General features: G+C 43.0%; 1 protein-coding gene across 1 annotated transcript in view; it reads right to left on the bottom strand.

Annotated features, from left to right (window-relative positions):
• rsu1 (Ras suppressor protein 1) overlaps positions 1 to 13,495 on the bottom strand; it is a 45,189-nt gene extending 31,694 nt beyond the window's left edge. Inside the window, exons 1-4 of the mRNA XM_034560447.1 lie at positions 13,359 to 13,495; positions 13,134 to 13,259; positions 11,979 to 12,029; positions 1,171 to 1,291 (exon numbers count right to left, since the gene is read on the bottom strand). Of these exons, the coding sequence (XP_034416338.1) occupies positions 1,171 to 1,291; positions 11,979 to 12,029; positions 13,134 to 13,242 (281 nt within the window). The 5' untranslated portion in view covers positions 13,243 to 13,259; positions 13,359 to 13,495. The remainder of the gene's footprint in view (positions 1 to 1,170; positions 1,292 to 11,978; positions 12,030 to 13,133; positions 13,260 to 13,358) is intronic.
• Positions 13,496 to 13,659: the final 164 nt, after the last annotated feature.

Raw genomic sequence — 13,659 nt, 5'->3', positions numbered from 1 at the left:
TCACGAACAGGACCGGTGATAAAGGGCAGCCCTGGCGGAGGCCAACACCCACCGGGAACGTGTCTGACTTACTACCGAGGAGACGAACACAGCTCCTACTGCAGGCGTAATGTATTATTAGAAATTATTATAAAAAATTAAAATAAACTTGCAGTTACTCTTACACTCATACTCAGGTATGAAGAGCTTTGAGTGATCAGAAGACTAGAACAGATCCATACAAGTACAGCACCATTTACCATCAGTGACGGTGTTCGTAGGAAGCCGTTTAAAGGCCTGGACAGGGATTAGCACACAGAAGGATTTGATGATGTAAGACACATGCTGAGTTTATGCACATATACACCTGTGTGTTTGTGTGCGCTGGCAATCGACAGGTCATGGCGAGGAGTATTCTATTCCAATTATATTATGTGTGTTTGACAAATGAGATTAAGCACTTACAAGGTTGCATGTGCACTGATAAATAAACACACACACACAAACACACACAGCCAACAGAAAAATAAACAGACGATGAAAAGTGAATGCACGGCCTGAATAGCAGTTTGAGGCTTACACTAACCAGATGATGTTTGTCTGTGGATCAATACGCACCAAGGCTCCCCACCTAATCCTCCCGTCACCGACACACACAGAAACAGGTGAGGAACTGAACCTCCGTCCAATATGTGTTGTGCACACGCACAAATGCACTTTTTAAGATTGGATCAGCACATGGCCGTTTTGTTATGCATGTGTGAGTGTTACTTATGATGGAAATAGCAGATGATCTAACAATGCAAAGGGAAATGAAGTGTGATGAGACCTGCAGTTGGACCACCCTCTTTGAACAAGCTCTCTCTTCGTCACACAGCCTCATCAACCGAACCAAGGAGAACGGCTCCAAGGTCCAAAAGAACTTGTGGAACCAAATCATAGCTGGAACAGCCTGAGGGGGCGATTTGTGTTTCACTGTTGAGAGACTGCAGAGATGAAAAAGGGAATAGTGGCCAAGGAAGAATGTGAAGTGTGTGTGCGTTTGTGGTTATGAAGGAAACAGGAGGATGATCAGACAGTGGACAAGCCTGGCCTCAGGGCAGCAGTAAATAAACAAGAGGCACCTGTGTACGGCTTCAGCATGTGTGTGTGTGTGTGTGTGTGTGTGTGTGTGTGTGTGGAGGCACATACCCGAGGTTGAGGTGTTTCAGCTTCTGCAGACTGCTGATCTGAGTGGGCAGCTCTTCTATCTGGTTGTTGAACATGTTCAGAACCTCCAGGTTCTTCAGCTCAGAAATGTTAGCAGGCACAACTGGAAAACACACAGAGAAACAAAATGCCAAGCGTTTCACACAAGGGCACACACACATACACACGCACGCATGTTGCTCTTGTAGATGTTCACAGCTTTTCCACACAGAGTGTTGGCAGAACTTACAGCCCCAACTCCTGACGAGCAGCTCATGGTCATTACAGGCTACAGGTGTATGAAGAAACCTGAACGCATCATCCCTTTCTTCCGGTAAGCGTATTGCCTCACTTCCATTTGTGTATTTTTCTCAGCTAAACCAAGCTAATTGTGTGATATTCTTTATATCCGAATATTTAAACACTCAGAACTCTCCTTCTTTTAGCAACTTATCGCTAAAATCCAACAGTCTTATTTTCACACTGTTTACTTCTGCTAAGGTTAGCTACCGTACCAGCTTAGCAGCTTGCATTGTTTTCCTCCTCTCCCCCTCCCTCTTGCTCAGAGTGTCTCATGTAGAGCTATTCCTCTGCCTCTCTTAATGATAACCGTACATGCAACAAGTGTAGTTCATTTGCTGGTTGGAGGCAGTTCTAAGTGGGTTAGATGCACGGCTGAGTTTCAGTCAGGATTTAGAAAACACCACAGCACAGAGACAGCACTGGTGAAAACTACAAATGACCTCCTAATTGTATCAGATAAAGGACTCATCTCTGTACTGGTCTTGTTAGACCTTAGTGCTGATAAAGGACTCATCTCCGTACTGGTCTTATTAGACCTTAGTGCTGATAAAGGACTCATCTCTGTACTGGTCTTGTTAGACCTTAGTGCTGATAAAGGACTCATCTCCGTACTGGTCTTATTAGACCTTAGTGCTGATAAAGGACTCATCTCTGTACTGGTCTTGTTAGACCTTAGTGCTGATAAAGGACTCATCTCTGTACTGGTCTTGTTAGACCTTAGTGCTGATAATGGACTCATCTCTGTACTGGTCTTTTTAGACCTTAGTGCTGATAAAGGACTCAACTCTGTACTGGTCTTGTTAGACCTTAGTGCTGATAAAGGACTCATCTCTGTACTTGTCTTGTTAGACCTCAGTGCTGATAAAGGACTCACCTCTGTACTGGTCTTGTTAGACCTTAGTGCTGATAAAGGACTCATCTCTGTACTTGTCTTGTTAGACCTCAGTGCTGATAAAGGACTCACCTCTGTACTGGTCTTGTTAGACCTTAGTGCTGATAAAGGACTCATCTCTGTACTTGTCTTGTTAGACCTCAGTGCTGATAAAGGACTCACCTCTGTACTGGTCTTGTTAGACCTTAGTGCTGATAAAGGACTCATCTCTGTACTGGTCTTGCTAGACCTTAGTGCTGATAAAGGACTCATCTCTGTAGTGGTCTTGTTAGACCTCAGTGCTGATAAAGGACTCACCTCTGTACTGGTCTTGTTAGACCTTAGTGCTGATAAAGGACTCATCTCCGTACTGGTCTTGTTAGAACTTAGTGCTGATAAAGGACTCACCTCTGTACTGGTCTTGTTAGACCTTAGTGCTGATAAAGGACTCATCTATACTTGTTTTGTTAGACCTTAGTGCTGATAAAGGACTCACCTCTGTACTGGTCTTGTTAGACCTTAGTGCTGATAAAGGACTCATCTATACTTGTTTTGTTAGACCTTAGTGCTGATAAAGGAAACAAAACTGAAGTTATTTTACTGGCCCTGAACACATCAGAGATCAATTATCTGGTGATGTGGTTTCTGTTACTTATACATAATACGTGACCTCTCGAGATGTGCAACATATTTCGTGACCTCGTGAGAGGCTAAGATGCACAGACGGTATCCGGTCATTTTTTTTTTTTTCATTCACTTGCTCTGTGCGACCCAGTACCAACCGACACGCGGCCCGTGTTCCTAGAGTCCTAAAAAGTAGGATGGGAGCCAGAGCCTTCAGTTATCAAGCTCCTCTTTTATGGAACCAGCTTCCACTTTCAGTCCGGGAGGCAGACACAGTCACCTCATTCAAGAATAGACTTAAGACTTTCCTGTTTGATAGTGCTTATAGTTAGGGCTGAATCAGGTTTGCCCTGGTCCAGCCCCTTGATATGCTGCTATAGGCTTATAGGCTGCTGGGGGATGTTTTAGGATACACTGAGCACCTATCTCCTCTTCTCTCTCTCTCCTTATGGATGAATTTACATCTCTTTATTGCACCTTACTAACTCTGCTTCTCTCCTCATAGGGTCCATTGGACCTGGCGGAGTCTGAAGCTGGTCCTGGCTCCTGACTCCTTGTCCCTGCATCCTGCATCCAGCCCCTGGCCTGGACCTGGCCTCCTTCCCAATGGCCCTGCCTCCTTCTTTGTTCCTCTTGCCTCAAGGGCCCGGCCTCTTTCATGATGCCTCCTGCCTCCGTGGCCCTGCCTCCTGCCATGCCGCACCTCTTCCTCCTTCTGTTTCATGGATTGTGGAAATCTCGATCGTGGTCCATGGCTACTACTTATTATTCATACATTGTCATATTCATTGAATGTGTTTATGTAACTCTGTTCATCTGGTCACATGACATCTATTCATCTGTCCATCCGGGGAGAGGGATCCTCCTCTGTTGCTCTCCTGAAGGGTTGCTCCCTTTTTTCCCTGTGAAAGGGTTTTTCTATTATTTGGGAGTTTTTCCTGATCCGATGTGAGGTCAAAGGTCAGGGATGTCATATGTGTACAGATTGTAAAGCCCTCTGAGGCAAATTTGTAATTTGTGATACTGGGCTATACAATAAACTGAATTGAATTAGCTGGCTCTGACTAACCTCATGTGATACAGTGTTTCCACAGGATTCAGTGAGATCATTTTAAAGTGAAATACATCAGTCTGGTGCTCAACATTCAGAGGTCTATGAAGAACGTTTTCACAACATGTGCTCTGGTTGTGGTGGAATGTAACGAAGTATATTTTAGAATTGTGAAGGTACTTGTACTGTCAGTTTATACTTCCAGTCCACTCCATCTCAAAGGGAAATGCTGTACTTTTAACTTCACTACATGAATATTTTAGTTACTAGTTTGACTATTTTGCAGATAGAGATTTTAAAAACTAAATAGAAATCAATGAATAATATCTGATGTGTTATTTAATAGTCTATAGCCTAATTATGAAGTATATTAAGTAGCAAAACAGATCCATCAATAGTTACAATGATATAGATGAACGGTAAATATATGATCTGAAATCATATATTATGTCCTTGTGCATAATGAGTATACTTTTACTCTTGGTACTTGAAGTAGATTTTGATGCCATTACTTTTTTATTTTTACTTCAATTCAATTCACATCTTAAGTCACTTTTTGAATGCAGGACTTTTACTTCCACATTGGTTGTATAAATATGAATAGGTTGCGTCCTCACTGAGGACCGTCTGCCCCAATTGACTCAAGGAGCAGCATTCTGAGCCGAGGCAGCCATCCCACCCGTCGAGAAAAAACGTTTTGGTTCATTATGAAAACTGTGGCCGGACAAAATAGACTTTGGCAGGCCGCCACAGTTTAGGCAATCAATAAATACGTCCATGAGCTGCTTTGTTGCCCCCCCGCCAAATGTTGACATTTAAACAGCACACATTGCAGTTTGTCTTTACTTCCATCTGCAGTTGTATTACCCAGCGGTCTGTGGACACGGAGGCGGACAAGAGGAGGAGAGTAAACCAGCGACCAGGTCCCAACCGGAATGCTGCCAGGAGAAAGTTTGAGCGGTGAGTTATGGGCATACTGATATTACATCAGTTCGACCTGTGTGTGTGTGTAGAATCACACCACTCATTGATTAACCTGCCACCTTTGAAGAAAAGTAATCAAGCGTCTTAGGAAACAAACTGTTCCACTGTTAACTGAGTCAGTGAGTCATTAAGTGGCCATAGGTCAGCAGCATCCCTTCTAGTGAATAGAAGGAAGCATTAGCAGCTTTGTACTCAAAAGACAATAAAGCTTAAATAAAGAACTAATTGTGCATGTTTCCTTTCATTTGTTACACGTGATGGATGCTGTACTTGTACTTGGTAACATATCAGTGTTTTTTTGTTTCGGATGGGATGGTTGTGCATGTGCATGTGCTGTGGAACTTGGATACTGTTGATGGGGCGACTGTGGTGAGCAGGTCGTCCTTCAATCAGAGGATCGGCTGTTCGATCAACGGCTCCACTAGCCCATGTGGATGTGTCCTTGGGCAAGGCACTTAACCCTGAATGTCTCCCGTAGCTGTTCTTACAGTGTGTGAATGTTTAGTTACTCCTGATGTGCAGGTGGAACCTTAGCTCCTCCCATCAGTGTGTGAATGGGTGAATGGTGTCATGTAGTGTTAAAGCGCTTTGAGTGGTCAGAAAACTAGAAAAGATATATACAAGTACAGGTCCAACAAAAGCTACTCCTGTAGGTTCAGAGATATGAAACTCAAGGTGAGGCCCCTTTTGTCGTCAAGTGTGATTTGTTTTGGGAATGTATTAAACCAAGGCCACATGGTCAAATTTGAGTTGATTTAAATTGGAATAACAATACTATATGTAACTAGTCGATTAGGAATAAACTATGAAAAACAAAAACCAAGAGAAGAGCTCACTAGTTGGCAGAAGGCTATACTTGGCAGCATCAGCTGGAGTTTCGTCACCTACAAAGCAACACAATCCCATTCACACCCATTCATACACCTTCGGCAGCACGTTAGGCCCAATCCCAATCTCCACATTTAGTTCTGTCCCACTGTCAACTCCTCGAGTGTTTGAGGACTCTCTGGCAGACAACAGCTCAACAGCCAACAGCTTGTGGTGTGCCAGGGATTCAGTAAGGACTGTCTGGTTTTAAAGGCCCTGCTGGTTCAATGAGGATGTCTGAAATCTATTTCATTTAGCTGGCCTGTGCCTCTGTGGGCCACTGACCAGAGCTCCATCAATGCAACACCACAAGCTGCTGTCCAGGTAGACAAACAGACAGTATTTATAAGGTCCCCCATACAATATATGGTATTGATTTCCATATGGGCTCTTTTGCTCTGTTGTGTGCTAGTGTGACCTGGGGAGCCTCTGGATTACCAGCGTGTATGTTGCTGTGTTTCAGGAAGAAAATCCTTGTGTGGAGACAAAGCAGCTTCTCTTCTGTGGCTGTGAGACTCTCCCTCCACACATAATGTAGGGTTTTGTCTTGTTTTCTTTCCTATGTAGCGAATTAGGACTGCATTCTACATTTTCTGTGCAACCCTGTCGTACAATGACACATGAAAACCTTGCCAATTGTATTGTTGGGGACTGTGATGGCTCCTGACTACCTTCATGAAGCATCAACATCCTGTCTGACAGTGCATCTGTACATGTAGGGTCACCAAAGGATTTTGGATTAGATGGAGCAGAGGAAGAGACAGATCCAACCACACAGTGATATTTGGGACAGCTGAGAGTTCCCTTACAGGGCTGGAGTTCCTGAGCACACGTTGAGAGTGCCTGCAGGTGTGTAACTACACCAATGATGTTATCACCATGACTGTCTGATCTGAGCTATAAATAACCTGCAGCTGTTCATCGTCAGCAGCAGATTAGTGTCACTGAATTACTTATTTCTCTGAAGTTTTTCCTCCCAGTGTGGATTATCAAATGTTAAATACTGATCCCATAACTTGATAACAATGAAAATATAGTTACTTTTTCAAAAAATCGTCATCCCGTCAGGATGACTGGTAACTGAAAATAAATTAGGTTGATGTAAAAAGAAAGGGAAATTCAGTTCCTCGTTGGTAGTGAAGTCATATGGATGGAGAGCGGAGAGGATCACTCTGTAGTAAAGCTACTGCATCCCTTTCAATGGATGACTGATGGATCACAATCATACTCTACTAGGGAAAACAAGAGGAACTGATTCAAAAACTTAATTGTAAAATGATTGTGTGTTTTAATATTGTGTGTAATCCTTCTGTTTCATGGATTGTGGAAGTCTGGATCGTGGTCCATGCCTACTACTAATTATTCATACATTGTCCTATTCATATGTTTATGTAACTCTGTAACTCTGTTCATTCTGTACACATGACATCTATTCTTCTGTCCATCCGGGGAGAGGGATCCTCCTCTGTTGCTCTCCTGAAGGTTTCTTCACTTTTTTCCCTGTCAAAGGTTATTTTTGGGGAGTTTTTCCTGATCCGATGTGAGGTCAAAGGTCAGGGATGTCGTATGTGTACAGATTGTAAAGCCCTCTGAGGGGAGTTTGGGCAATACAAAATAAACTTTGAATTGAATATGTGAAAACACAGGTCATTGTGAATGTGTTGAGTCTGTAGTGACCTCTGCTGGTGCTAAACACCACTGATCCCACCACTCCAATCTGCGGGGGATCAAGATGTCCATTCAGCATTCTTCTTTTTCCACAGGACATATTCAAACTAGGACATATTCAAAATAAGCAAACTATGACTTATGCTTAACTCTGTGACACTGTTAGTCTCACTATCAATGGAGCTGGCTCAGGTGTCAAACATCTGTATTGTGATGCCAGGTGGTTGTATGCAGGGGTGTTCTGCAGATGTCCTTCAGATCAAAGCCAACAAGTCCAGAGTGACAGTTTGTCTGCACACACAGACAGACTTATGTCCGAGACATAAAAGGTAACGTTTTGTTCCACCTGCATGTCCTAATAAATAAGCTGTGAGGGACCAAACTTAAAATCAGTTACTATGTTAAAATCCATTGCATCAGGCTGCTCAGCCTCAGTGACCAGCTTGAATAAAAATGTTAAATGGACTATTATAGCGCTTTTCTAGTATTCCGACGACTCAAAGCACTTTAACACTTCATGTCATCATTCACCCATTCACACCCATTCACACTGATGGGAGGAGCTACCATGCAAGGTACCACCTGCCCATCAGGAGTAACTTCATTCATACATAGCAGGCACAGCTATCTGGTGTTTTACCCAAGGACACATGAACCCGTTATACAGGTGTGATGCTGCCACAGCAATATAAAATAGATATTAGAGAGAGAAAGTTATGATCTGTTTAACTCCCTAACACAATATGTAACTTATCTGTAAGCAGCTTAGAAAACATCAGTAAAACTACCAATGCCAAGATTAGGTTTCATCAAAGCAAGTATTTAAGTTTCTGCAGATGACCACTAAAGTGAAGGGTTGACATGTTGTGACTTGGATGGATGAAATGCTAAAGATTGGATATAAATACATTGTATTAAAGGATTTAGGATGAACATTTTAGCTAGAACCATATGGAAGGTCAGTGGATTGATGTGCGTTTGCTTCACAATCACTTCCCGTGCTGTTAGCAGGTGTCCTGTGGGGGTGTGCTGCTTCAGGTACAAGAGTACATGGAATCCAATCCAAGAAGTTCAGTATGACGAAGAGACGTTTGAGAAGTTTCCTCAGATGTTTATAATACTTTACAACTCTTGAAAGTTGTCAACATAGCCGCTGTTTTTTTTTTCTTCGCAACAGTAGAAATACGGCATCTACAACAGGAAGCTACCAGGAAGGTATTTGATTGACAAATGCAAAGTTAAAACTTGTTTGTTGGACAACCCTTTGTTTATTCTTTTTCTGTCATAAATGAAACAAAACAATGGACTAATCTAAATCCCTGTTCAAGGTTCAAGGTTTTTTATTCGCCATCTGTGCCTAGACCAGCAGTCCAGACACATCGGAATTATTTTTGCAGGGTTCCTGCTCATTCTCTGCCTGACTGTTCTTCAAACGCTAAACAACATTTAAAAGGACATCATATGCATAATACATCATTTGAAATCACTTCCCATGAAACAAGCCCTTACAGCATATATACTGTAACCAGTTGGTTCACTACACTGATCCAAACATGTCTACTGTGTTTTCACAAGTATACCAGAAGAAGAAGAAAATCCCCTGGTGTGGTCTTTGAAGGTGCAGTGGTGAAGGAAAGCCCACTGACACACAGACGGTGAAGGAAAGCCCACTGACACACAGACAGTGAAGGAAAGCCCACTGACACACAGACGGTGAAGGAAAGCCCACTGACACACAGACGGTGAAGGAAAGCCCACTGACACACAGACGGTGAAGGAAAGCCCACTGACACACAGACAGTGAAGGAAAGCCCACTGACACACAGACGGTGAAGGAAAGCCCACTGACACACAGACGGTGAAGGAAAGCCCACTGACACACAGACAGTGAAGGAAAGCCCACTGACACACAGACGGTGAAGGAAAGCCCACTGACACACAGACAGTGAAGGAAAGCCCACTGACACACAGACCGTGAAGGAAAGCCCACTGACACACAGACAGTGAAGGAAAGCCCACTGACACACAGACGGTGAAGGAAAGCCCACTGACACACAGACGGTGAAGGAAAGCCCACTGACACACAGACGGTGAAGGAAAGCCCACTGACACACAGACTGTGAAGGAAAGCCCACTGACACACAGACGGTGAAGGAAAGCCCACTGACACACAGACGGTGAAGGAAAGCCCACTGACACACAGACGGTGAAGGAAAGCCCACTGACATACAGACGGTGAAGGAAGGCCCACTGACACACAGACGGTGAAGGAAAGCCCACTGACACACAGACTGTGAAGGAAAGCCCACTGACACACAGACGGTGAAGGAAAGCCCACTGACACACAGACAGTGAAGGAAAGCCCACTGACACACAGACGGTGAAGGAAAGCCCACTGACACACAGACTGTGAAGGAAAGCCCACTGACACACAGACTGTGAAGGAAAGCCCACTGACACACAGACAGTGAAGGAAAGCCCACTGACACACAGACGGTGAAGGAAAGCCCACTGACATACAGACGGTGAAGGAAGGCCCACTGACACACAGACAGTGAAGGAAAGCCCACTGACACACAGACAGTGAAGGAAGGCCCACTGACATACAGAGAGTGAAGGAAAGCCCACTGACACACAGACGGTGAAGGAAAGCCCACTGACATACAGACGGTGAAGGAAGGCCCACTGACACACAGACGGTGAAGGAAAGCCCACTGACATACAGACGGTGAAGGAAAGCCCACTGACATACAGACGGTAAAGGAAAGCCCACTGACATACAGACGGTGAAGGAAGACCCACTGACACACAGACGGTGAAGGAAAGCCCACTGACACACAGACGGTGAAGGAAAGCCCACTGACACACAGACAGTGAAGGAAAGCCCACTGACATACAGACGGTGAAGGAAAGCCCACTGACACACAGACAGTGAAGGAAAGCCCACTGACATACAGACGGTGAAGGAAAGCCCACTGACATACAGACAGTGAAGGAAAGCCCACTGACACACAGACAGTGAAGGAAAGCCCACTGACATACAGACGGTGAAGGAAGGCCCACTGACATACAAAGAACCGTCTGCAAAACGTGTCAAAGCCACTCAGACCAAGGAGCAACACGTCAAACATTAAAGCACCTTTCAGACAGACACCCCAAACTTTTCGAAGAGTTCAATGAACGACAGGTAATCAAATGTGATTATAAACATGATGCTCACCTTAAGCTCACCCACATACAGCCTAACATTGTAGTCTTAGCCTTTGACGACCAGTCTATATGATCATGAGGTCACAATGCACACACGTGTACTAAATGAAACACAATTGATGCAAAATGGCTACATGCTGGTGGAGCCTGATGGTGAATCTTGAGCTAATTCTTTAATAATATCCAATTATTTTTAGTTAAGGAAAAATAATTATTCCACGAATGAGATCAAATATGAACTCTACAATTGCTCATACTTATGGAAGGAACTATATAGTCATCTGGTCAGATAGACAAAAGGCCTACTTAGCCGTGTATAATCAATGCTATGATGGCAACATGTAGTTCATTAATATCTTGCTGTAGGCTAATACTAATATTAATACCATTTGTTAAGTGTTGAAAAAGCTGGTAAAAAAAGAACCATACAGATGTTTTATGTATTACTATTGTAGATAAATATACCAATATCGTATTTGTGGTATTGTATCGAATTCTGGTATCGTATCATAAGTATTGGGATATTTTTGGCAGGTATCGTATCGAAGTTATACTTTTGATATCGTGACAACCCTACATGCTGCTAGTATGGACTAATTTGGCCAAAATGCAGAATGTAGTATGCAAACAAAAGCAGAATCTAAACGTTGCAAAAAATAGCCAGATGTATCCCACAATGCAAAGCTCTGTAACTCCAGTCCATGGTGACAAAAACAAAGACCAAAAGCGTCTTTTAACCTGTGATGCTAGTTAATGCTTATCTGCTTTGTTTATATTGATATTAATGTATTATTAGAAATTATTATTAAAACGTTTTAAAAAATGTTAAGTGTGCAGTTACTCTTGAATTAACACCCATACTGCTAACCAGTTTCCACAGAAAAAACATTTTATTTTGTACATGTTTGAACACAAAAACATTGCCGTTAAGTAGCAGACATGATTGGCAGTAAAAACAAGCAAAGCAACCAAAAAGACTGGTATGTTGCAGTAATTCACAATAATCTCTGCAAGTGAAATGGTAAAAAATGTGGGCTCTATTCTCATTAAATCCTGACTGTAAATGCCTTTTGGATGGAAACAATAATCTATGAAGTTGTCTACCACAGCACCCGAAACGGTTGTGAAAAGGACGTGTGCTGATTTTAACTGTCCGTTTTGTTCTTTTTTTAAATTGCTTAATATTCTGAATGGGTATATTATCTGTGACAGAGGATGGAGGAACAAGCTTACCTGTGAGCTTGTTGTGGCTGAGGACCAGCTGAGTGATGTTAGACAGAGTGACTGAAACGACATGGAACATCAAGTCAACACAGCAATGCAACTAACTCAACAGTTAACAATATCTGAATTAAGGCTGCAAAGAATACTATTCTGGCAGTAAAGTTTGATCTATTGTTTAAGGTATAAAATGAATAATTCCATAATGTAACATAACATATGGTATATATGTACATCAAGAATATATTCTTGGACTGTATCTTGAAGCTTTCCAGTCAGTCCAGCAGAATGTAGCCACACCTGTGAGTGGGATTACAGGAAGGTTTTCAAAGACACACTGAAAAAAGGGCCGATTTGAGTTGGAATCAAACTTTTCTTCTTGTTGAATTTGTAGATGAATGCGTGTAGAATTTCACTCTCATTTTTAGAAGTCAGAATAATTAAAAAGAATTAAAAATAACATCATGCACTTACTGTGATTTAAATTAGTGTAATATGTGAGGGCAAATGTGTTAAATATGGCACACAAGTGTGTATGATTGAGTGGACAGAAGAAAATGTATGTACAGTATATATATATATACATCATAACAAATAGGTAATAATGTGGTGAGAACACTGATTCATTGATTTTTCAGTATGTTTCATTACAATCATGGAATCAAAAATATTGAGTGTTTCAACATCAGTAGTCAAACTGGTGTGTTTGCTTGAAAGCAAAAGATATTGCGAAGTAGTTATCACACATAGATGTATGGAACTGAAGAGTCAAACCTTCTCTGTAGAGAAGTGGTGGCAATAAGATCCTCTGTGTACATCTCGACCAGACAGTTGAGTCGGACTCAACTGTCTGGTCGACTTGACCCGCATGGATCACTGCCTGCTTCTTATCCTGTTTGAAACGACCCTCCCAAGCAGGCCGGCCGTTCAGAGGAGCCCTGCCCGTCTCCCGTTCTCTGCCCCTGGACCGAGCCCACTGAGAGCCGCGGTCAAGGGGGGGATGCATTGGACCAGCACTTCACTGACGTGTCTCCACTGAGTCATTACGTGTGTATGGAAGATTGTTATCGCCAGACGACCTGAAGCCTAAGCTAAGCTAAGCTAAGCTAACGGCGGGTATGTTGCCATACTCCATACAGGTCGGTGGTGTAATGGAGATTCTCTTACATAGTCCGGGGATGTCCAGCATGTTCGAAATGCCCCTGTCGCACATCTCCACCTCCGGGAGGTTCTTGTCCCGACTCTCCTCCACTATCTTCTTCAAAGACTTGGACATGTTTGTTGTGGAAACGCCTATCCAGAGAAAAGCACCGGGAGAGAGAGTTAGTGGGTCAGGTCATGGGTCATTCTTCGGATTCATTGTAACATTTGGAAAACATTGAGAAGCCTTACCGTTTGGAAAAGAGGAAGACACCCTTATATGAGTTCTTTAATTCCAGATAAGACTTCACTTCGAGCAGCCGCCCTTAACGGAAGTTTACGTTAGAGCCTCCATGCCATAATAGGATACTTCCGGTTGGTTCGGCCGTTCAGCCACGCCCCCGTGTCAAACGAAGAGTTCCCAACACTCTCAAGGTCTGCACGCAGATGGGTGAAGATTGAGTGGGTTTCGTTATTTCATTCATTTAGTCCTTCAAATGTTTCATCCAATCCCAATTAATCACAAAAGCCTATGTATTGCTGTTTTGATACT

The sequence above is a fragment of the Cyclopterus lumpus genome, chromosome 20 (assembly GCF_009769545.1).
Source record: "Cyclopterus lumpus isolate fCycLum1 chromosome 20, fCycLum1.pri, whole genome shotgun sequence".
NCBI lineage: Eukaryota > Metazoa > Chordata > Actinopteri > Perciformes > Cyclopteridae > Cyclopterus > Cyclopterus lumpus.
This window is presented reverse-complemented; position numbering and strand designations above follow the sequence as displayed.